General features: G+C 42.1%; 1 protein-coding gene and 1 long non-coding RNA gene across 7 annotated transcripts in view; one reads left to right on the plus strand and one right to left on the minus strand.

Annotated features, from left to right (window-relative positions):
* LOC132540438 (uncharacterized) overlaps positions 1-23,871 on the minus strand; it is a 267,441-nt gene that overhangs the window by 70,622 nt on the left and 172,948 nt on the right. The window lies entirely within an intron of this gene.
* On the plus strand, positions 860-22,549 carry LOC132540425 (uncharacterized). 6 transcript variants are annotated; one of them, XM_060198152.1, is made up of 13 exons: positions 860-1,189; positions 2,443-2,514; positions 3,143-3,175; positions 7,033-7,112; positions 7,765-7,789; positions 8,946-9,013; positions 10,909-10,933; positions 12,088-12,155; positions 13,990-14,014; positions 15,315-15,379; positions 15,803-15,830; positions 18,865-18,918; positions 22,225-22,549. In XM_060198152.1, exons 1-12 carry the CDS (start codon positions 1,126-1,128, stop codon positions 18,906-18,908), a joined length of 597 nt encoding a protein of 198 aa, XP_060054135.1. In that variant the 5' UTR covers positions 860-1,125; the 3' UTR covers positions 18,909-18,918; positions 22,225-22,549. The 6 variants fall into 6 exon arrangements, 3 of the variants coding, with proteins under 3 accessions (XP_060054135.1, XP_060054136.1, XP_060054137.1); XM_060198153.1 differs by lacking the exon at positions 22,225-22,549 and adding an exon at positions 20,173-21,642; XR_009551618.1 differs by lacking the exon at positions 22,225-22,549 and having other exon boundaries at positions 15,315-15,830.

The following is a 23,871-nucleotide window of genomic DNA, read 5'->3' on the forward strand; positions in this document are numbered from 1 at the left end:
AAAGTTATCATTATGCTATTTGTTGAACTCTTTCCCTAAACATTGTATTTAAATAAAATTACATGATTAAGATAATTGAAAGTATCTGGGGAAATGCATGAATGACCCGTGTGTCACAATTTGTTTAGACTTTCTTATCCAAAAGCTAGTTTTATCAGGCCTACAAGAGGGCATGAGTTGACAGGGGATAAAGGGATGCTCAGTTTTGAAATAATGGGTTAGTTGCATGTTGTGTGTCTAGCTGAATCAAATATTTCATCATAGGTTGCCTAGTTAACTTGGGAATGTTATCCTCACCATTGTCATTGCTCACAAATATGAGCCCCCCCACTTTGCTAAGTTGTATACTTTCATACCTGTACATGTGTATGAAAGTAGTATTTTTTGAAAGTTCACTTAGTAAAACTATCTTAGTTTCTCTTAGTAAAACTACCTGTAGTTCATCCATTTTCTCCAAACTGGTGAAATATTTTTTCAAAGGCCAAGTAATATCCTATTGGGCATATACCCTATAACTTCATTTTCCAGTCATATTGGTGTGGTCACTTAGGTTTTATTTCACATTTTAATTATTGGTATGTTGTAGCTATGAATAAGCAACTGCATATACCACATAGTAGTGTTTTTGTTTCCTTTGGATATGTGCCCTGGAGTGGTATTATAACCTTCCAGTTGGAAAATGGACTGACTGTTGCTCTGTCCTTCTATCTCCATTAGAGGGTTCTGATACAGGTGTCTTCAGTGGTGGATCAGAGGGAGATGTGTCTTCATCTGACACCGAGGTAAGCTCACATGATATACAAATATTGTTACTTGGATTCTTTTAAAATTGAGTTTCACTTATAGAACTATGACTGCATTCATATTAGACTATAATGGTAAATGTTGTCTGCTTGGTTAGTAATAGTAGATGAAAATTAGTAGTGGGATGAGAAATTTTGCTCAAGAGGATTTACCTGATGGAATTAAAAGTATTGTGTTATGCATGTATCAGTGGACTTGAGATGAGGATCCTCTAAGGAAAGCTCATGCCTTTCCCTGGGGTCTGCTCTTGCTTGGTAGGGGCCAATTTGCCTCTATTTGGTTTGGAACAGTCACCTACAGATCAAATACACAGGACACAAGATGCTCAGGTGCTCACATTGTTTTCTGTTTTCGTTGCAGGTAGCACATACTTCTACCTCAAAGAGTAAGTGTTCTGGGCTTACACTCTTGCTGAGGACAATGTGAGGTCTTGGTTGGGGTGTGGGGGGTGGGCAGTCAGTGCTTGGTGGTGTCTTCACTCTGGAGAGCCAGCCTGGTCCCAGGTCTCTGGTAGGAATGGTGGTTGAGGAGGTGAGGAAATAGCACATTTCTTATGAAAGTGATGTTCAGACCTCTCAGTCCATGGAGACATATATTCTCTAAAATTATTTGCACTGGAGGTGGGTATCTCTACTATTTCTCTAGTCATATGAGTGTTTGTATACATAAAAGGGAGTCTGAGAAAGAGAGTACAGAAAACTAGAGATGTATGTTTCTCCAGGTGAGTTTTCTATTACTTCTCTGCAGTTTCTTGTGTATCACAGGCCCCACCCAACTGTGATCACCCTACACAGCTTGCCTGCTCTAATTGGCACTGTGTTGTCCTCAACACACTCCCACCTGGAGGGCTGGGTATTCTAGCAGCCAGCCAACTTCTAGAGTGTTGTTATGCAGCATGAATGAGTAAGGTCTGATTGCCTATTGGAATGAAATTGTCATCTCAGTGTGACTCGCAGTGTTCATGGCCTGGATTATTGACCTGTACTTGTCATTTATTTGGGTTCTGAGTCAATGTGCAGTGGAGTCCCAGCCTCTTTCTGATAGCCTTGAAGTGCCTGAGCCTGCAGAGATACCTATATTTCTCAGTGTAAGGGTCACCTCAGTGCTCAGTCAGTGTAGAAATAAAAATATTTCCCCATAAATATTACAACATTCGAGTGGAAATGAACCTTGGTCCCTGGACACTTTATCCCCAGTTATAACCATAGTTGTTGGATGCACCATGAACATCTTTGCCTTTTAGAAGCTGAACAAAGAAGAATGAGAATTAGGGAGGCCAATTATTTTATTTTTTAACTAGAGCAGGGGATTGAACCTGGGACTTTGGAGCCTCAGGCATGAGAGTCTCTTTGCAGAACCATTATGCTATCTACCCCAACCCTAATTTAGTTTCTTGATAATATGTCCTGCTTTGCTCTAAGTAGACACATTTCTGGCAATCACACATACAGGATGAGAAGAAAATTAGAATTTGGTGTATGATTTGCTCGGTGTCCAGGATGCAGCACTACTCTTGCACCTCTCTTGTGCACCTGGGCTAGCAAAATATGTCCTGAACCCTTTTCACCTCCTCCTTGAATCCTCCAAGTGTTAGAACAGCACTAGCTATATCCTGACAGTTCTTCTTTGTCTTCTTAGAGCCACTGAAGAAGCGGTTTATAAAGGTGAATCTACGAAACCAGGCGAGAGATGGAAGACTGAAGGGAACTGAGAAGGTGAGCTTTCCCTTCCAATTAGCAGGAGAGGACTGGTCTTCCTGGGTCGTTTCTTTTCCAATCAAGTTCAGATGATCCTGACCCTACATATTGCAGAGGACAGGTACAGTATCCAGGTGGGAAGTACTGTGGGAGCGTTTCTTGCCAATTATGGCTGACTCCAGAGAACACTTTGCCCAGGAACACCTATCCTGAAGGCATCCTTGGCAGGGGTCCTTCTCCTCTAGGGCAGCCTTTCTTGGTGGGGTTAGAAGTGGTCAGTTTTGTCCAGGTGGCCTTTTAATTCATTCCTTGCTTAGTTCCTTTCCACATCAATCCTCTGACTTGCTCTGTTCCCTCTGAGCACAGATTTTCTAAAAACCTGGAACAACAGAACAACTTTGTGCAGGGGGCTGGAGGGATAGCATGATAGTTATGCAAAACATCTTTCATTCTTGAGTCACCTAAGGTCCTAGGTTCAATCCCCAACATCACCTTAAGTCTGGTAACACACACACACACACACTCACATACACACTCACATACACACACACACACACACACACACACACACACACACACACACAATCTTGTGCTCATTGCACACCTTGTGTCTGAGCTCATAATCTTCCTTCTGTAATTGCAGGTGGTGCGGATATCTAAATTATCGAAAGATGGTAAGTGTTCTAGTCACTCATCCTTCAGGGAAAACTGGGAAATCCCAGTAAAACAGGTCATTCTGACTATGAGACCTTTGTATGATGTTATAGGTGTGATGAACAAGGACCACCATGTCCTTTATCTTATTGGGAGAATTAATGATTTACAGTACATACAGTTGTTTATACATGTGTAAAATTTCTCAATTTTATTCAAAACACATGCCTAACCTAGATCCTGTCCCACCATCATGCCCCAGGATCTGAAAGGCTTCTCCCTAATGAGTCCTTTGCTTTGGTGCAATACATCAAACACCATCCAGCTTCTGCTTTGTGTTTCCCCTTTGTGTTCTTATTTCTGGACTTTATCCATGAGTGAGTGCATCCCATATTCATCCTTTCCTTTTTGGCTCCTCACTTAATGTGATTCCTTCAAGCAATATCCATTGTGAGGTGGCTAATGGGAATTTTTCATTCTTAATAGCTGTGTACTTTTCCATTGTGTACATATACCACAGCTTTCCTACTACTTCAGCTGTTATTCGACAGCTAGATTTCTTCCAGGTGTTGACTGTTATAAATTGTGCTGCTGAGAATATAGGTTTACATAGATCTTTTTGGATGAGTGTGTTTGAATTCTTACAACGTTATCTCCAGGAGAGGAATTGCTTGACTATAGGCTAGGTCCACTTCTAGTCTTCTGAGAGTTCTCCAGACTGCTCTCCACAAGGTTGGACCAATTCACATTCTTACCAGCAGTCAAGGAGGGTTTCTTTATGCCCCACAACCTCTCTAGATTTTATTTCTACCATCCATTGTGATGTATGTCATTTATGTTGGAGTGGAGTATCATCTCATTGTCTTTATTTGTATGTCTCTGACAAACAGTGACACTGAGCATTTTTTTCACATGTCTGTTGTCCTTTTGGGTTGTTTCTTTGGTGAATACTCTGTTCACATTTTGTCCTCTTTTCTTTTTTATTTTTTGGATAGGCTAATTTAGTTTTTTGTGGCTCAGTTTGGAGAGCTCTTCATATATTTTTGTTGTCATCCCTTTGTCTAATATATGGTATGTAAAGAGAGAGCTATTCTGGAAGGAGTCTGGTTTTGTTTGTTTGGTTTTTTGCTGTGTACCTTTTCAATTGATACAGTCCCATTGATTTTTTTTTGTTTTTGTCTTCTTTGTAAGTGTACTTGAGTTGCTAAAGATGCCAAAAAATGTTAGATGGAGAAGAGTTCTACCTATATTTTCCTCTAAGTATTTGGTACTTTTTGGTCTGATATCCAAGACCTTGGTCCATTTGGAGTTTACCTTTTTGTGTGGTGAAATGTAGTGTTTCAGTTTCATTCTTCTACATGTTTCAAACCAAATTTTCCCAACACCATTTGTTGCAAAGATTCTCCATTTTGTATTTGAAGCCGCATTGTCAAAAATGAGATTTCTATAGGTGGGGGCACATCACCTCTTGAATACCTTCTTACAGGTATCTACAGCCATTAGTAGGAGGGGCTGTGCTCATAAAGTACATTGTTTATATATGAGCAGTTCATTATATTGAGTGATCCCTCAGCGTGAATTCATCCAGTATCACTGGAGAACACACTCATTTAGAGAAGAAAACTCTGTTTCTAAATATTGGGTTTGATTCTATGATACAACATTATTTAATATTGAATCTCCCTCCTAGTGGCTTCTGACATTCTCTTAATGCTTGTTGAACATGACTGTAATGCAACATCACCTGAAATATGATTTAGAGAGGAGAAAAGGGGCTGGGAACAGTCACCTGAGTGAGGCAGAGTTGTCTAGGCAGCAGGTCAGGCCCTTTGATCCCCATCCTGTGCACTTTTCACACTTCCACTCCCTGGGAGAGTCTGAATCTGAAACCAACAGCAATTCTGACATGAACGCCAGCCTTATGTGAGGCCTTGCAGAAGCTGAGTGTGGTCACCGCATCCATCAAGCATCAACCCTTGTTTTCCCCTTGGTGTTGCTTCACTCCTGCTCTGCTCCCTCCCAGTCCTGTCGGTTGAAGGGCTTTAGATGGACCCTTTGCATGTCAGCAGAAGGTCAGGCTAGGCTCCTTCTCTGCTGGGGAGCCTCTGCCTTAGCCAGTGCTGAGGAACCTAAGCAGAGAGCAGCCTCTAGGCAGAGCTAAGAGGGTTCCAATCCCCTCTTCCCGGGAAGGATTAGCATCTGTCCTGAGGGAATGTTATCAAGAACATGCATTGGGGTTTTCTCAAAGGGTCACTGACCACCATTACTGCTGTCACAGGGTCCCTGTGGTCAACCTGAAATGAGAAATGATTTGGGGGGGGAAATGGCTTACAGGGTCCTTGTTGTTATAGGGATGCAGTTTCTTATCTTCCCAGGATGCTGTCTGCACATCATTTCCACCACAAGCCCAAGAATTCTTCACCATCATGTCCTGGGTAGCTGACGCCCTCTCCTCCTACACCATCTCCACCTAGGCCAGAGATTTTTGCTCAGCAGCAATACACCTAATCCAGCCACTTTTCCTCCTTTGTTTCTCACTTCTTTCTTGACTTTTTTTTATGTACCACCTTTAAATAAGATCATCTAGTATTCATCCTTCTCCTTCTGTCTTATATGACTTACCATGACTCCTTCCAGTTCTATCCAAGATATGGACAAGGAGAAGACTTCATCATTATTCAGTTATATGTATGTGGGTTACTTCTCTTGACTACTGTAAGTAACGCAGCTGTGAACACAGGAACACATATTCCCTTTGAGTGAGTGTTTCATGTCCTCTGGATGTATGCCTAGGTGCAATATTGCTGGATCATAAAGTATTTCCATTATTTGTTTAAGCGTTCTGCTTTTGATAAAAGCTGCACTCGTATGCATTCCTACCAATAGTGCACCAGGGTTCATGTTCATTATATCAAAGTGGGTATCTTTAAAATTCCTTAAATATCATTTATCTCAAATCACATGTGCAGTCCCCCAAAATGTTCTCCCCATCTCCTTTTCCATACACAGTGGGATTCAATTTGGAGCAGTTGGTATGTCAGTGGTGTGCAGCAAAATAAATGTAATTTGAGCTAATTATGCTTAGCACAATAAATAACAACGTGAAAGAAAACTACTGGTTGGTTTTGTTCATACGTGGAATATTGAGACTTGAAAACACATAAATTTTCAAACAAATAAACAAAAAGCAAAACAAAGTCTTTAATATCCTATGTCCCTACTACTTTTTGAGGCATGTGGTGATGAACTTTGGGTAAAAGAAGGCATAGAGCTTTGCTAGAAGTTGTGGTGTGGAATAAGTCTGCTGTAATCCTATTTAGCAAATTATTTTTAAATCATTAAAAAAAGTTAAAAGATATTAAAAAATAAAATGCTTGTATTTTTGAGACAAGTTGCTCGTTTCCCCCTAACTTTGGTTTTGTGACCAGGTTATTAACTATAGTCCAGGACAAATTATAGGATTCTTAAAGCAGAATGATTTAGGGAAAGAAGGGATACATAATGCACAGCAGGTCATGGTATCCATGGATTCCAAGGTGACAAAATCAGGAGAGTGAACACTAGGCCCAGCATCGACTATCTTGAGAAGGTAGTTGGTTCAGTCTTGATGTGGATGAGGAGGAGGTGACTGGTGTGGCTGCTGTGTGCACTTAGAGATACCTCTTCATTGACTGAAGAGCAGAGTTTCCTCTTCACCAGACCTTCTTGGAAGGAAGGAGGCTCAGAAATGGCCAAGTGCGTGATTATAACTAACCACACCCCTACAGTGATCTGTTCATGACAAGCTCTCTGCATAATTTCTGAGCTGCAACAATGGGTGACTGTCACTCTGTGCTTCTAGTTCCCAATAGGTGATTGTCACTCTCTGTGCTTTTAGTTACCTTCCTGGATTCAGATGAGGACAGCAGTGGATGCAGTAGTGACAGTTTATCCCATGTTTCACTACCTGGAATGGAAGTAAGCTCACCTGCCTGTCTGGGACATACTGTTCTCTCCTTGAATTCTAGTATTAAATGAACTTAATTGTTTAAAATATGGCAGAGGATGACTGGTAGCATATAGGTTGAGCACACATGTTGCTATGTACAAGGCCCATGCTCAAACCCTTGGTCCCCACACGTATGTGGGAAATATCACAAGCAGTGAAAAAGTGCTGAAGGTGTCTCTTTGTCTTTTCTTGTCTCTCTCCCTTTACTCTCAGTTTCACTGTATTACCAAATAAAGGGTGGGAGGGTATGGAACATCACTGTGGGTGTGGTGTATTCATTGTACAGGAACCAAAACTCAGTGATAACATTGGTAGCAAAAAAAATATATATATATATATCAGTGTGGTATCTAGATATTTAATATGATTTTTTATTTGGAATTGAGGATATAAGATGATGACTTAAAAGTACTTTTCTCTCTTTGGGTTAAAAATAATGCCTCTCTGCTTCAGTAGATGTGAGACATCATCCCCTGGAGAAGGATCATGCATTTCCCTAGGGAGTGCACTTGCTTGGTTGGGTGCTTGTTCTCTTTGGCTTGTGACAGCCACCAAGGGAACAAACAACACAGGACACAAAATGCCCTAATGCTCACAGTGTTTTCTGTTCTGCCACTGTAGGCTCCAATCACCTCCACCACATTCAGTAAGTATTTTGAGCTGACTCTCTTGCTGAGGACAAAGTTGGTGCTTATTCATGCAGTGCACCCTTCGTGTCTTCACTCTGGAGAACCAGCTTGGCTCCGGGTCTCTGTGGGGAATTGATCTTGGGGAGGTAAGGAAATAGCAGATTTCTTGAAGAGAAATGTGATCTGTATCAATTCTTACTAACTCTATATATTCCTTATATTTGTTTACATTAGTCTTAGACATTATTTTTAGTATTTATAGTTACAATTGTGAGAGTCTGAATGGGCAAAGATATAGATAGAGACCATGGAGAGGGAGATGTTGTACTTTCCCGGATTCACAATTGCTAGTGTCCTGTCTGTTCCCCTGTCCCTAGCATACTTCCACATGCTACATACAGCAGCCTCACTAACTGGCAGTGCTTTCCACAACACTGCCACCTTGATGGGGGTGGGTATTCTAGCCACACTTTTGAGAGAATTTTATGAGAGGGTGAGGCCTTACCACTTAATGGAATGAAAACTGTGACCTCAGTGTGTCTCCCAATGCTGGTGTTCTGGACTAGTGGCTTTCAATTGCCATTCAGCTGGTGTTTGAGTCACTGTGAATCAGAGTTCTCTGTGACAGCCATGAAGTGCTGAAGCCATCAGAGACCCCTAAGACATACATTATAAATCAGAAGGTCATTCATGCCTGTGGTCAAGTAATCTGAGCAGAAATAGCATTTGTTCACAGATTTTTCATTAATCAAGTGAAATGCATCTAGAACCCATGAAATATTCTGGATCCTATTCCAGGAAGTAGAGGAACTTCATAGGACGAGGTGGTCAACCTTTCTCCATTTTTGGTCACTTAAGAGCTGGTGAAGGGAGCTGAGAATCAGGGAGATAGTTCAGTGTGTTGACCATATAATTGGCTTCTCTGTCTAAAGTCTTTTTATCAGGCAAACCACAAACCCCCAGGATAGGCACAACTGGAATTTAATGTTTGAGTGCATCAGTAGCCAGGTTGATATTTACTCTTGCCACTTTTGAGCAGTTTGTACAGAGGGTGTCAACATCCAAGTGTTATCCTCTTCCATATGTATCCTCCAGCTATCAAAGCCCCCCAATAACCCTGACCAGCAGCATCCATGTCTTGATAGTTATTCTGTGTCTCCTTATTGCCACTAGCTGAAGAGTTGCGACGGTTGAATCCAAGTTTCGAGACTGGTAAAGGTGAACCTCAGTTGACTACCATGGTGAGCTGCCTTTTTCATTTTCTCCTGAATTATTTCCTTTCCAGTCAAGTTCAGATGAGTTTGAAACTGCACATTGTAGATGACAGATAATAGTATCTAGGTGGGAAGTGTTGAGGCAGAATTTAATGTCAGTGATGGCTGACTCCAGAAAACTCTCTCAGTACAGGAACTCATTGTGGTGACACACCCTATGGTAGAGGTCCTTCACCATGTTGTTTTAGAGTGCTACCATACTGGACTGACTGGTCTTGAGTAGAACATCCCCAACATTATTTTTATGTAGATTTAATTTTTTAATTTTTATTTATTTATAATAGACTTAAATTTGTGCTTAATTTTTATTTTAAAATTTTATTTATAAAAATGAAACACTGATAAAAAGGGTACAACTCCACACAATTCCCATCATCAGATCTCTGAATCACACCAGCTCCCTGGATAGCTTTCCTATTCTGTATCCCTCGGGAGTATGGACTCAGGCTCATTATGCGGTGCAGAAGGTGGAAGGTCTGGCTTCTATAATTGCTTCCCCACAGAACAGGTGGATCCATACACGCTGCCTGTCTCTCTCTTTCCTAGTGGGGTGGAGCTCTGGGAAAACAGGGCTCCAGGACACACTGTTGCGGTCATCTGCCCAGGGGAGTCCAGTTGGCATCATGTTAGCATTTTGAATCTGGTGGCTGAAAGAGTAATTAACATATAAAGCCAAACAAATTGTTGACTTATCATGAACCTATAGGCTGGAATAATGCAGATGAAGATTTTGCAGGGGTCGTGGGTGGTGTTTCCATTGGTATATTAGTTAGGAGTCCTGTTTTTTATTTTATAGTTATAATCCAAAGGGCTTATGCCTATACTAGATTTCTTTCTTTTTTCTTTCTCTTTTTTTCTTCTGAGCCTGACATCTGATATGCAGGTGGATTAAAGTTATTGTCCAGGGAGATGATGGCATGGCTGTAAAAAGGACCAGAAAGCTGGATCAGGGAAGAGAGTAGCTCCCAAATATGGGAAAGTTGTATAAATATTTTTTACTGCAAATCTCATCAATTTTATCCGATCTGGGGCTCATATTCAACTTAGGAGCCTTGTGACCTCTGCATTCCTATAGATCTAAGCTCACATTGTGGTCATGAGTAGGAATGTTACAAGCTGCCCCAAATGCATGATCCATCTTCTTCAGGGGGAAGACAGAGTATGTCATCCAGCCTCCCTTCAGAGGATGGAACATTCTCTGCCACTGTTGATCCAAGTTGAGGGCAAGGTTCTATGGGGGCCCACAGAGGGGTCTGTTGTGTTATTCCTGATCGAGATAACTGGTAACAATGGAGAGAGGGATTTATTTGAGGTCAAGGCCCATCATATCTGTTTGGGAAGCTTAGGACTCCCCAACTAGGGCCCCAGTTGATGGCATCTCCAAATTTTATCCCCCACAAGCATGGGGGGGATTTTCACAGACAGTGAAACAGTGTACAAGGTGTCTCTTTGTCTCAACCTGTATTTTTCCCTTTACTCTTAGTTTCAGTCTATCTCACCAAATGAAGGTTGGGGGAATGGAATACCATTATGACTTTACTTGCACTACTAACCAGTGATAACCCTGGTAGCCAAAAAACTGTGTGGTGTATATAAGTTTACTATTTTTATTTGTATTTGGAATTGGAGGATATAATATGATGACTTAAAAGTATTTTTGTCTCTTTGGATTAAAGTAATGTCTCACTGCTTCAGTAGATGTGAGACATCATCCCCTGGAGAAAGATGATGCATTTCCCTAGGGAGTGCTTTTGCTTGGTTGGGCCCTTGTTCCCTTTGGCTTGTGACAGCCACCTAGGGAACAAACACACAGGACACAAAATGCCCTAATGCTCACAGTGTTTTCTCTTCTGCCATCGCAGGCTCCATTCTTCTCCACCCGAAATGGTAAGTATTCTGGGCTGACTCTCTTGCTGAGGACAAAGTTGGTGCTTATTCATGCAGTGCACCCTTGGTGTCTTCACTCTGGAGAACCAGCTTGGCTCTGGGTCTCTGTGGGGAATTGATCTTGGGGAGGTAAGGAAGTAGCAGATTTCTTGATGAGAAATGTAGTCTGTGTCAATTTTTACTAACTCTATATATTCCTTATATTTGTTTACATGAGTCATAGACATTATTTTTAGTATTTATAGTTACAATTGTGAGAGTCTGAATGGGCAGAGATATAGATAGAGACCATGGAGAGGGAGATGTTGTACTTTCCCGGATTCACAATTGCTAGTGTCCTGTCTGTTCCCCTGTCCCTAGCATACTTCCACATGCTACATACAGCAGCCTCACTAACTGGCAGTGCCTCCACAACACTGCCACCTTGATGGGGGTGGGTATTCTAGCCACACTTTTGAGAGAATTTTATGAGAGGGTGAGGCCTTACCACTTAATGGAATGAAAACTGTGACCTCAGTGTGTCTCCCAATGCTGGTGTTCTGGACTAGTGGCTTTCAATTGCCATTCAGCTGGTGTTTGAGTCACTGTGAATCAGAGTTCTCTGTGACAGCCATGAAGTGCTGAAGCCATCAGAGACCCCTAAGACATACATTATAAATCAGAAGGTCATTCATGCCTGTGGTCAAGTAATCTGAGCAGAAATAGCATTTGTTCACAGATTTTTCATTAATCAAGTGAAATGCATCTAGAACCCATGAAATATTCTGGATCCTATTCCAGGAAGTAGAGGAACTTCATAGGACAAGGTGGTCAACCTTTCTCCATTTTTGGTCACTTAAGAGCTGGTGAAGGGAGCTGAGAATCAGGGAGATAGTTCAGTGTGTTGACCATATAATTGGCTTCTCTGTCTAAAGTCTTTTTATCAGGCAAACCACAAACCCCCAGGATAGGCACAACTGGAATTTAATGTTTGAGTGCATCAGTAGCCAGGTTGATATTTACTCTTGCCACTTTTGAGCAGTTTGTACAGAGGGTGTCAACACCCAAGTTTTATCCTCTTCCATATGTATCCTCCAGCCATCAAAGCCCCCAATAACCCTGACCAGCAGCATCCATGTCTTGACAGTTATTCTTTGTCTTCTTATTGCCACTAGATGTACAGTTCAGAAGGCTGAATCCCAGTCTTGAGAGTGGTGTAGGTGGACCTCAGCAGATTGACATGGTGAGCAGCTTTTTTTTTTTCATTTTCTCCTGAATCATTTCCTTTCCAGTCAAGTTCAGATGAGTTTGAAACTGCACATTGTAGATGACAGATAATAGTATCTAGGTGGGAAGTGTTGAGGCAGAATTTAATGTCAGTGATGGCTGACTCCAGAAAACTCTCTCAGTACAGGAACTCATTGTGGTGACTCACCCTATGGTAGAGGTCCTTCACCATGTTGTTTTAGAGTGCTACCATGCTGGACTGACTGGTCTTGAGTAGAACATCCCCAAAATTATTTTTATGGAGAATTATTTTTTTTACTTTTTTATTTATTTATAATAGACTTAAATTTTTGCTCAATTATTGTTTTAAAACTTTTACTTATAAAAATGAAATACTGAAAACATAATAGGATAAAAGGTGTACAACTCCACACAATTCCCATAACCAGAACTCTGAATCACATCCCCTCCCCTGATAGATTTCCTCTTCTTCATCCCTCTGGGTGTATGGACTCAGGCTCATGGGGTGCAGAAGGTGGAATTCTGGCTTCTATAATTGCTTCCCCACAGAACATGGGCATTGGCAGGTGGATACATACTCCTTGCCTGTCTTTCTCTTTCTCTAGTGGGGTGGGACATATTGTTAGTGTCATCTGCCCAAAGAAGTCCATTTGGCACCATGTTAGCATCTTGAACCCATGGCTGAAAGAATAATTAACATATAAAGTCAAACAAATTGTTGACTTATCATGAACCTAAAGGTTGGAATAGTGCAGATGAAGATTTTGCAGGAAGAAGGGGTGGGGTTTTGATTGGTAGATAGTTATTATTCCTGTTTTAGTTATATTCCAAAGGACTTATGACTATACTAGGTTTTTAAATTTTTTTTTTCTGAGCCTGACTTCTGATATGCAGGTGGATTCAAGTTATTGTGTGGGGAGATGATGTCATGGTTGTAAAAAGGACCAGAAAGTTGAATCAGGGAGACAGTAGCTTCCAATTATGTAAATCTCATCAATTTAGCCCATATTCAACTTAGGAGCCTTGTGACCTCTGCATTCCTATAGACCTAAACTCACATTCTGTGGTCATGAGTAGGAATGTTCCAAGCTGCACCAAATGCAGGATCAAAACTTCCTCAGGGGGAAGACAGAGTATATCATCTAGCCACCCTTCAGAGGATGGACCATTCTCTGCCATTGTTGATCCAAGTTGAGGGCAAGGTTCTATGGGGGCCCACAGAGAGGTCTATTGTATTGTTCCTGATCGAGATAACTGGTAACAATGGAGAGAGGGATTTATTCGAGGTCAAGGCCCATCATATCTGGGAAGCTTAGGACTCCCCAACTAGGGCCCCAGCTGATGGCATCTCCAAATTATATCCCCCACAAGCATGGGGGGAATATCACAAACAGTGAAACAGTGTACAAGGTGTCTCTTTGTCTCAACCTGTATTTTTCCCTTTACTCTCAGTTTCAGTCTATCTCACCAAATGAAGGTTGGGGGAATGGAATATCATTATGACTTTACTTGCACTACAAACCAGTGATAACCCTGGTAGCCAAAACCTGTGTGGTTTATAGATGTTTATTATTTTTATTGTATTAGGAATTCGAGGATATAATATGATGACTTGAAAGTACTTTTCTCTCTTTGGATTAAAGTAATGTCTCACAGCTTCAGTAGATGTGAGACATCATCCCCTGGAGAAAGATCATGCATTTCCCTAGGGAGTGCTTTTGCTTGGTTGGGCCCTTGTTCCCTTTGGCTTGTGACAGCCACCAAGGGAACAAACACACAGGACACAAAATGCCCTAATGCTCACAGTGTTTTCTGTTCTGCCATTGCAGGCTCCATTCATCTCCACCCGAAATGGTAAGTATTCTGGGCTGACTCTCTTGCTGACGACAAAGTTGGTGCTTATTCATGCAGTGCACCCTTGGTGTCTTCACTCTGGAGAACCAGCTTGGCTCCAGGTCTCTATGGGGAATTGATCTTGGGGAGGTAAGGAAATAGCAAATTTCTTGATGAGAAATGTGGTCTGTATGTGTTATTTCTTACTAACTCTATATTCTTTATATTTGTTTACATTAGGCTTAGACATTATTTTTAGTATTTATAGTTGTTACAAGTGTGAGAGTCTGAGTAGGTAGAAATATAGATAGAGACCATGGAGAGGGAGTGAGAGGGATATTTTGTACTTTCACAGATTCACAATTGCTAGTATCCTGTCTGTTCTCCTGTCCCCAGCATACTTCCACCCACTACACACAGCAGCCTGGATCGGGTGGGTATTCTAGCTATACTTTTGTACTACACTTTTTTTTGAGAGGATGTTATGCATGGGTGAGATGTGACCACCCATTCATGAAAAATGTGACCTCATTGTGTCTCCCACTGTTGGTGTTCTGGACTAGTGGCCTTCACTTGTCATTCAGCTGGCTTTTGAGTCACTGCGCATCAGAGTTCCAACCTCCATGTGACAGCCATGAAGTGCTGGAGCCAGCAGAGACCCCTAAGACATACATTATAAATCAGAAGGTCATGCCTGTGGTCAAGTAATCTGAGTAGAAATTGGAGAGCTGTGGAAGGAAGCTGAGCATCAGAAAGATAGTTCAGTATGTTCTTCATATGAGTGACTTCTTTGTCTAAAGTCTTTTTTAAAAAAAAATATTCCCTTTTGTAGCCCTTTTTAATGTTGTGGTTTTTGGGTTTAATGTAGTTATTGTTGGATAGGACAGAGAGAAATGGAGACAGGAGGGAAAGGCTGAATGGTAGGATGAAAGATAGATACCTGCAGACCTATCTCACTGCCTGTGAAGTGAACCCCATACAGATGGGGACCCAGGGGGTTGAAATGGGATCCTACACCATTCTGGGTCCTTTTTACCACATGTGCTTTACCCGTTACTGCCCGACCCCCTAAATAAAATCTTCTTCTAATCAGGCAAACCACAAAACCTAGGATAGACAGTACTGGAATTTGTCTGGGTGTGTCAGTAGCCAGGTTGATATTTACTCTTGTCACAGCTCTTTTGAGAAGTTGGTACAGAGGGTGTCAACACCAAGTTTTCACCCCTCCCACATGAATCCTCCAGCCATCAAAGCCCCCAATAATCCTGAGCAGCAGCAGCCATGTCCTGACAGTTGCTCTGTGTCTTCGTATTTCCACCAGATGAACAAGTCAGAAGGATGAATATACATTTGGAGACTGGTGAGGGTGGACCTCAACGGACTGAGGTGAGTTGCCTTTTTCACTGGGGGAAGTCTTTTCTCCTGTTAATTTCCTTTCTAGTCAACACTGCACATTGTCCATGACAGATAACAATATCTAGGTGGGAGTGTTGTGGGAGAATTCCATGTCAGTGATGGCTGATTCCAGAAAACTCTCTCAGAACAGAAACACCAATTGTGGTGACACATCCTATGGGAGGGGTCCCTCTTTCCATGTCAGACTTTCCTCCTTTGGTTATGAATGTTTTCATGCTAATCTAACTGGCCTTGAATCACACATAACCAGAGTGCACATGTATTCTAGTTTGCTTTTGGTCTATGATTATACAGTAATCTCCTATATGGTTTCCTAACCAACCTGAAAACAGAATTCTTATGCACACTGCATTCCTTTTGTTGAGGCTCACAGTCTTCTTTTTGTTGTTACAGGTGGCATCATCATCATCCTCCAGTGATGGTAAGTGTCCTGCAGCCACTACCTTTCATGGTAAACTTAGTGTCATTAATCTAGAGACTCATTCTGACTGAGATCTTTGAATCATGTTAGAGATCTGAGGAAAACAACCATCCATCATTTCTGTTTGCAAAAAAAAAAGCCTATGTAACTTTAAGAAAGTGGTTTCACTACTAGTGTTGTCACTACTAGTGTGCTGACCTGCTTGACTTTGAGGGTCCATGTGTGGTGGTGAGAATAACTGTTTTTTTTTTATGTTTTTAATTTTTTAAAAATAATTATTCCCTTTTGTTGACCTTGTTGTTTTATTATTGTAGTTATTATTGTTGTTGATTATGTCATCATTGTTGGATAGGACAGAGAGAAATGGAGAGAGATGGGGAAGGCAGAGAAGGAGAGAGAAAGATAGATACCTAAAGACCTGCTTCATAGCTTGTGAAGCGATTCCCCTGAAAGTGGGGAGCTGGGGGTTGAACTGTGATCCTTAAGCAGGTCCTTGCACTTGGCACCACCTGCGCTTATCCCACTGCACTACTGCCCAACTCCAGTGGGAATAATTGTATGTATGTGTGCCCCAATGACTACTAGAGCCTATTACTACAATTCCAATGTTACCTTCCTTAATAAGTTATTCCATCATTATTGTGGGGGTACATATATGTGTGGACATTGAGTGAAGTGTAGAATTAAATATCTCATTCAAAGGAATGATTCATGAGACACAAAGGAGGTATCAAGGACAGCAAGTCCATGGTGGCATGGGTCCTAATGAGTAAAGGTCATGGTGGCAGAAATGTCCTCATGCCCTGGGCCCAGCACTGAGGCTCTTAGGATGGACACTATGACCTCTCTGAGTAAAGATGAGGCAGGAGCTGTTTTCTTCCATGGCTCCTGAGATCACTGCAGGGACATCTTCCTCAAAGATGGATACAGGAGTTTCCTTTACACTCATCATCATCTCCATTAACTCTATGATTAACCAAGTCTTTCCTCAAAGATGCAGAGGTGAGGGGCTGGAATTATAGTCATGTCTCCCTTCCTCCATATAGCCCTCCAGGACATGGACATCAGAAATGAAGAAGGGTGGTAGACAGGAAAATAGGCTCCCAAATATATTTTCCTTTGTGTCATTCCAGTGCTACTTTCTTTTGGCACCTCCTCCTAGAAGTGCCCTGAGAATGAGTCCTTGTCTACACCTGTTGAGCCATGTTTTCTGTCCCAGAAATAAAGTTACATAAATGAAATGTCTTATCCACATGGTTAGGGCACTTGTAGAATATTCTTGTGGCAGATGAGTTGAGTGTGGCATGGAGAGTGAGTCGAACAAACTGTGTGGGATTTTTTTTAATTAGCGATTTAATAATGACTGACAATATTGTAGGATAAGAGGGTTACACAATTCCATGCAATTCCCACCACCAGAGTTCCATATCCCATCCCCTCCATTGGAACCTTTCCTATTCTTTATCCCTCTGGGAGTACGTGCGAAAGACCTTTATATGGGATACAGAAGGTGGGAAGGCTGGCTTCTGTAATTGCTTCTCCACTGGACATGGATGTTGGCAGGTCAGTCCATACCCCCAGCCCATTTCTATCTTTCCTTAGTGGGACAGGGCTCTGGGAAGGTGGAGTTCTAGGACACATTGGTGAGGATGTCTGCCTAGGAAAGTCAGGTTGGTGAAATGGTAGCATTTGCAACTTGGTGGCTGAAAAGCATTAAAATATAAAGCAGGATAAAATGTTTAGTAGGTTGGGGTCTTCATGTTGGAAGAAGCCAGGAAGTCCAATTTAGCTATATTCTGATGGTCCAGTGACTTGAGTAATTTTTGCCTAAGCAGGACAACTGATTTACAGGTGGGGCAAAAAGTATTATCTGTCTGGTTGGGGATTATTTTAGAGCTAAGTAGGTCTTTGCTATCTTACCTGTGCCTGAGAATAGCAGAAGTTGAGCATTAGGTGGCTGGTCCCTGTGTTCTCTCAATCTGGATGCTCCTAGGCACTGATACTATGTGTGAGCACAGCAAGGGCAGCAGTGTATCTTCCTCATCTCTCCCCAGCTGTGCTTACCTGCACATCCCAGTACATGTTTGATGAACACACCCCTGAGTTAAAACTACTTCTGTGTGGTGTTCCCTCCTCTGTTTGTCAGTGTGTCAGGTCCCACACAGAGCTGGGCCCACCCTAGCTATCACCCAGCTGAGGCTGACAGGGTGATGTCCTGAATATGTGAGTGTCCCTCTGCTCTCAGACCAGTGGCCTGACCATGTCCAGAGCATGTGTGCTGTGACCACCCCTCTCTGCACATAAGTAGACTACTAGCCTCTTCACTGGCCATAGACCTTGATGTTCTATTTTTTTTCTAGAAATAGAGTCTTTGGCATGTGTCCTGGTGTGGCATGATCATAGCAGGTTATCAGTCTGCTCTACAGGAGAGTCATGAAGGGGAGTTTATGTCTTCGGCTTAGCTGATCACTACATCTCTGCTTTCTAGTGTAGCAATTGCTTCCTCATGCTCTTAATGAATTACTGAATTGAAGTATCAAGTGACCTAAACTAACCATCACATTTCCCATTACACATTCACATTTCAAGTAATACAGGGTGTAATACATATAAAATCTCTATATGTATGTGTACTATGTGTGGCACCGAACTTGCTAAATGTTACATATTGACAACAAACACAAATAATTATTTCCATCCTCATTGTGTGTTATCTTGGAAAGCACCATTGAACACATATCCTGCTCATTGAAATCCTGTAACTCAAGGGTCGCCATAGAGTTGGAATTCCAGGTGACACATTTGGAGATGAGAGCCTTCATATTCCAGTGGGAAGGAGGGTCATAAGAAGTGGAGGGGGTGATTTCTTACCCTTTCTCAGATGTGATCCATGAATTACAGAAGGGCTCTCATCCATCATTACAGAAACAGTCTGAGAATCTGGGGTGATTCTGTGTGAATCAACATGGTTTTAGCTAGAGTAGAGACAGAGTCCACTCCAGTAACCATCCTATTCATGTTTGTGTTTCCAAAGGTTTGGCTTTGGAGAGTTCAGATGATGAAAGCCTCCATGACTGAGAGACTCCAGGTAGGAACAACAATTGAGGGTGGTTCCATTTCCATGGGGGAGGGCACTGAGTGTCATGTGCTAGTTAGAGACTCATTGTGGGAGCTGTGACTTTAGAGAGATAAATTGAAGATGTGTGAAGTGTTTTTCTGCTTATCCCATTGTAGTCATTTAAGAGAAAGTAGAATTCTGCATCTGAGCATTGAGAGTACTACATTTGAAATCATATTTCCTTTTTTTTTTTTTTTTTGGTAACTATTTGTGATGTTTCCAAGAAGGTCACAGTCCTATTTACTTCACAACAGCCAAGGCCCAGGGTCTCTGCAATTGGTGGAGAGAGGGATCTGTTAGAGGTCTAGGCCCATCATATTTGTCTGGGAAACCCAGGATTCCCTGACTAGGGCTCCAGATGATGCAGTGGCCTGGTAGTGACAGTCTCTTGCCCTTATCCAGCTTTTGTAGTGCTTACATTATCTGACAGGCTTAGACTTAGAGTTGATTGAGGGAAGTGAAATAGGAAGTAGGTGAGTGTATCTAGGTCTAAGAAAATATTTTATCTTTTTCAAGATCTTAAGGCTACCGAGGAAGAAGTGATACTTGTTCACGCTCTGGAGGCAGACCCTTATATCATTCTAACTCAGATATCTGGAGACACCACTTGGTACTGCGTGATTCACATAAAGAATGCTTTTTTTTTTTTTTTTTTTACTGTGCCTTTAGATCCAGAGAGCTGATTTATTTTTTCCTTTGATTGGGAGGATGATATACAAGACAGCACCAGCAATTAACCTGTTGCCCAGGGTTTAGAGATAGCCCTCATTGTTTTGCCAGAACTCTAGAAATGGATCTCACACAGATCTGGCTAGAGGGGGCCTTTATAGATGATCTTATTTGTAATTTATCTCAAGAGGACTCCATTAATAACATTATAAAGTCTCTTATAGGAAAAAGGAGTTGGGGATAGACAGATTACAGACTATTAGAGGGATTCCTAAGCCCCAAATCAAGGCCGAACAGCATAGTTTCCTTGGTCTCACAGGGTTCAGCCATTTCTGGACACCCAGTTATGGAGTCATGACCAGGCAATGAATCCCCACCTTGGGGGCCTCCTGAGTCAGAGGCTTTTACAGAGTTAAAGCAAACTCTCCTCAGTGGCCCTACCTTGGGAATTTGCAGCTTATTTATATGTTGCTGATAAGAATGGCCTAGCTGTAGGAATATATGTTCAGATATTAGGCTCTGAGAAGCATCCTGTTGCCTGTTTTTTTCAGACAGTTAGATGGTACTGTGCAAAGATGGCTAGCTGCCTGAGGGCTCTGGCAGCCACAGCACTCCTGACAGCAGAAACATCCAGAATCTCACTGGGCCAACAGCTTGAGGTTTTTCCTCCATTCTAGGTCTGTAGTTTGATAGATTCAGAGATATTTATGGATAACTGATACTTGCATAACTATTAGGCTATCTTCCTATGCCACCTTCCCTCCCCCCTCCGCTGTCATAGCTCTCTCTTAAAGTTTGTAATGGGTTAAACCTTGCTACTTTACTACCAGCTCCTCGGATTTTAGGACATAAGTGTACACATATAATTGCTCATACTTATGCCAGCAGGCAAGACTTAACTGTCAGACCCAGAACATATATGGTTCACAGATTGCAGTAGCTACATAGTCAGTGGTGAAAGGAAGGCTATGGTTTCCTCAACTGAACTTATACTCAGGTCCTCTTGGAACCTCAACCCAGAAGGCTGAGCTTATAGCATTAAATAGGGCACTTAGCCCAGGAGAGGACTGTTGCCTAAACATATATACTGACCCCGAACTATTCCTTTATGCTAGTCATACCTCCACAGCTATATGGAAAGAATTTAGAAGGCTGACAGGGAAATATTCTGATTAAATATGATGAGGAGATTTTAAAATTACTACATATAGTCCACTTACCCCAGAAAGTACCTATCACACACTGCTGGGGACACCATCAAAATGGTGTAAGTGTGGTCTGTAATGGAAATCACAGAGAAGGTTCAGAGACCAAGCAGGCAGCCACTAGGACTCTACCTTTGGCACTAGATTTAATTCCTAGCCTAAATCTAGATACTCAGCCTCAGTATTTCACAGAAAATGATGGTTGGGCTCAAGAAAATGGAGGAACCAGAGTTGCTGGATGGTGCTTGGTAAATGATCAATATTTTCTTCCCAAAGCTAATCAATTAGTGGAAGATAATCAAACACATGCATGATTTATTCCATTAGGGGGAAAAGTCATTCTTATGGCCTCTCAGCACTTGTTCACAGGCCCTGGACCAACTTCTCTTGGTCCGGCAAGTTTTCCAGGCATACCCCACTTTTTCTTATAGTACCTCTGGAGGCCTTAAACTTAATCTAGTAAAGCCAGTTCAGAGAAAGGGAGCAGATCCTGAGGTAGATTGTCAACTGGACTTTGTCCATATGTCTCCCTGAGGAGGGGGTACAAAGTTCTATTGGTATTAGTAGACACTTGCATGGAACAGGTCCAAGCTTTCCTAGCCTGGAAAGAGAGGGCAACTAAAGTTGCCACGGTTTTATTAAAAGATATTTTTCTTTTTTTTAATTTTTAAAATTTTTGAATTTTTAAAAAATTTTTATTTCCCTATCATTGCCCTTGTTTAACATTGTTACTTGTTATTGATGTCGTTTTTGTTGGATAGGACAGAGAGAAGTGGAGAGAGGAGGGGAAGACAGAGATGGGGAGAGAAAGACACTTGCAGACCGGCTTTACAACTTGTGAAGCGACTCCCCTGCAGGTGGGGAGCTGGGGGCTAGAACCGGGATCCTTACGCTGGTCCTTGCGCTTTGCGCCATGTGAGCTTAACCCACTGTGCCACTGCTTGACTCCCTAAAAGAAATTGTTCTTAGTTCTGGATTTCCTGGGAGGTTACAGATGACAGTTGTCCATCATTACAGCCCAGGTCACTCAGGGAGTAGCCAAAGCCATAGGAATTAAATACTATTTACATATAGGGTGGCAGTGACAGTCATCAGGCAAAGTAGAAAGCAAGAATAGGACTTTAAAACCCCATCTGGCTAAGTTATGCCAGGAGACACAGGGTAAATGGCTTGCTTGACTACCTGTATCTCTTCTTAGGATTCATAATTTGCCTCACCTAAGGATGACTTGTAGCCCATTTGAGATGGTTTATGGTAGGGCATTCTTGAATATAGATTTGATAGTAGACCCTGAAACAGTAGCAATGACTAAACAGAGCTCCAGTGCCTCTTGCACAAATGGGGAAAAGTACCTCAAGAAGGGAAAGATCCTGGTTCTCTAATTGTTCATCTTGGCCAACAGGCTTTGATCAAGTTCTGGCCTAAAGGACATCCTTAAAAGGAAAAATATCGTTGAACTCCCAAGTGGCAAGATCCTTTCACAGTGATTCTTTCTACCTCCACTGCAGTGAATGTCCTGGGGATCGACAACTGGATCCACATCTCCAGAGTGAAGCTGCCTCCTATTTGCACACAAGCTGCTCCTGAGACATCAGCTAGGACAGTCTCCACTCAATGTCCTACAAATATGACTTAATACACTATAGAACCCCTGGAAGGACTTTTTTTTCTTTAAATAAGATAAGACAAAGACTATATGAGTACTGACACTGTATTGCCACTAGTGCTTTAAATCCTGGGTTGCTCCTCTATTCCCTTCTTTGCTTTACTGTGGGGATGTCTTCTAGCATTGATCTCTATTGATCTTGGTGATTAGTCTCACTTTTCACATCTGCTCTGTTGGGATGGGTCCCAGTGGCTGGGTATTTTGTTCTCGTGGGATTCTGAAGACCATGGGAAGCCATTCTCTGTATCTCAGACTATCTATGAGACACATTTATGCTAACTCTAGTCATGATCCCATGAAAAAAGGGACCCCTAAATCAGCCTCATAAGAGCTGCCATGCAGCTGGGAGCTTTAGTCTGAGATCCATACCTTTGGATGACTCCTTTGACAGACATTCTTAGTCAGCAGCCTGTGCACTATTAAGAGCAGTCTGCCCAATGGTTTCCAAAGTGAGACAATTTAATGAGAGAGTTAGGGTGGTTACCACCTTATGTTTGCAAGCATATTGTTGTGCTAAATGCATCAGATTGATTCACTACTGATTGGTGTAGCAGACCAGGCATTGCGCCAGCACCGAATGGAACGGAGAGCTGTGTGGAATGAACGTGGTCATGGTTACCACCTGGCTGGATGGACAGTGCACTCTAAGTTTTACCTGGGTCCAAGGTAGATGTAGAAGGGAGTTGCCACTTCCTCCTAATCTGGACACATTGTCTGTTGCTGTGCTAGGTCTGTCTTTCACTGGTATGGTCATCTAACCTTTTTCGTTGCACCTTCAATAGGAATACAAGATGAGGGTATGCATGGCTTCCAGCCAGCAGAAGCCATGAGTTGCATTGGAAGATGGAGCCCCAGTAGCCAGCCAGACCCAGCTGATCTGATTTGCACTCATTGTGATCAACACACTACTTACTAGGATTCAGACCCTGGACTCCACTGGACCCATTTACATGAAGGAGATATTTGGTGAGAGAAAAAAATACTCTGGTCTTGTTTCCTAGAATGCAAGTGTGATTACTGCTGTCGTCATGAGCTCCAGAGGTCACAGCACAGTACCGCGGACTCTAATGGTCCTTTGAATGATTGCTGAGGGAGAGACATAGGAGATACTGCTCAGATCACCTCCTCTCTCATCCAGACCCCTTTTGCCTTACTGGGGGATTAATGCCAGCACAGCCTGCATCAGCAGCCCCTCAAGTAGTACCAGCATCTGCTACACCACTTTGTTCCTCTCTCTTTCCAAATGCTTAACTTATTTCTCCCTTTTGTATTTTATAGTGGGTATATAATTTTAAGAAAAAGGGAGGGGGGGCATAAGGAATAGAATGTCTTGCTAGTAATATTTCTTAAGTTAGCATTTTATAATAGTGTTTATGGAATTCC

This window comes from Erinaceus europaeus, chromosome 9 (assembly GCF_950295315.1).
Source record: "Erinaceus europaeus chromosome 9, mEriEur2.1, whole genome shotgun sequence".
In the NCBI taxonomy this organism is placed as follows: Eukaryota; Metazoa; Chordata; class Mammalia; order Eulipotyphla; family Erinaceidae; genus Erinaceus; species Erinaceus europaeus.

Excerpts from the sequence above, each read along its gene's own strand:
- LOC132540425 (XM_060198152.1), top strand. The coding sequence starts at position 1,126 with ATGCTCAGGTGCTCACATTGTTTTCTGTTTTCGTTGCAGGTAGCACAT. Across the intron at positions 1,190-2,442 it reads ACATACTTCTACCTCAAAGA|AGCCACTGAAGAAGCGGTTT; the intron begins GTAAGTGTTCTG and ends TTGTCTTCTTAG. Across the intron at positions 12,156-13,989 it reads GACCTCAGCAGATTGACATG|GCTCCATTCATCTCCACCCG; the intron begins GTGAGCAGCTTT and ends CTGCCATTGCAG.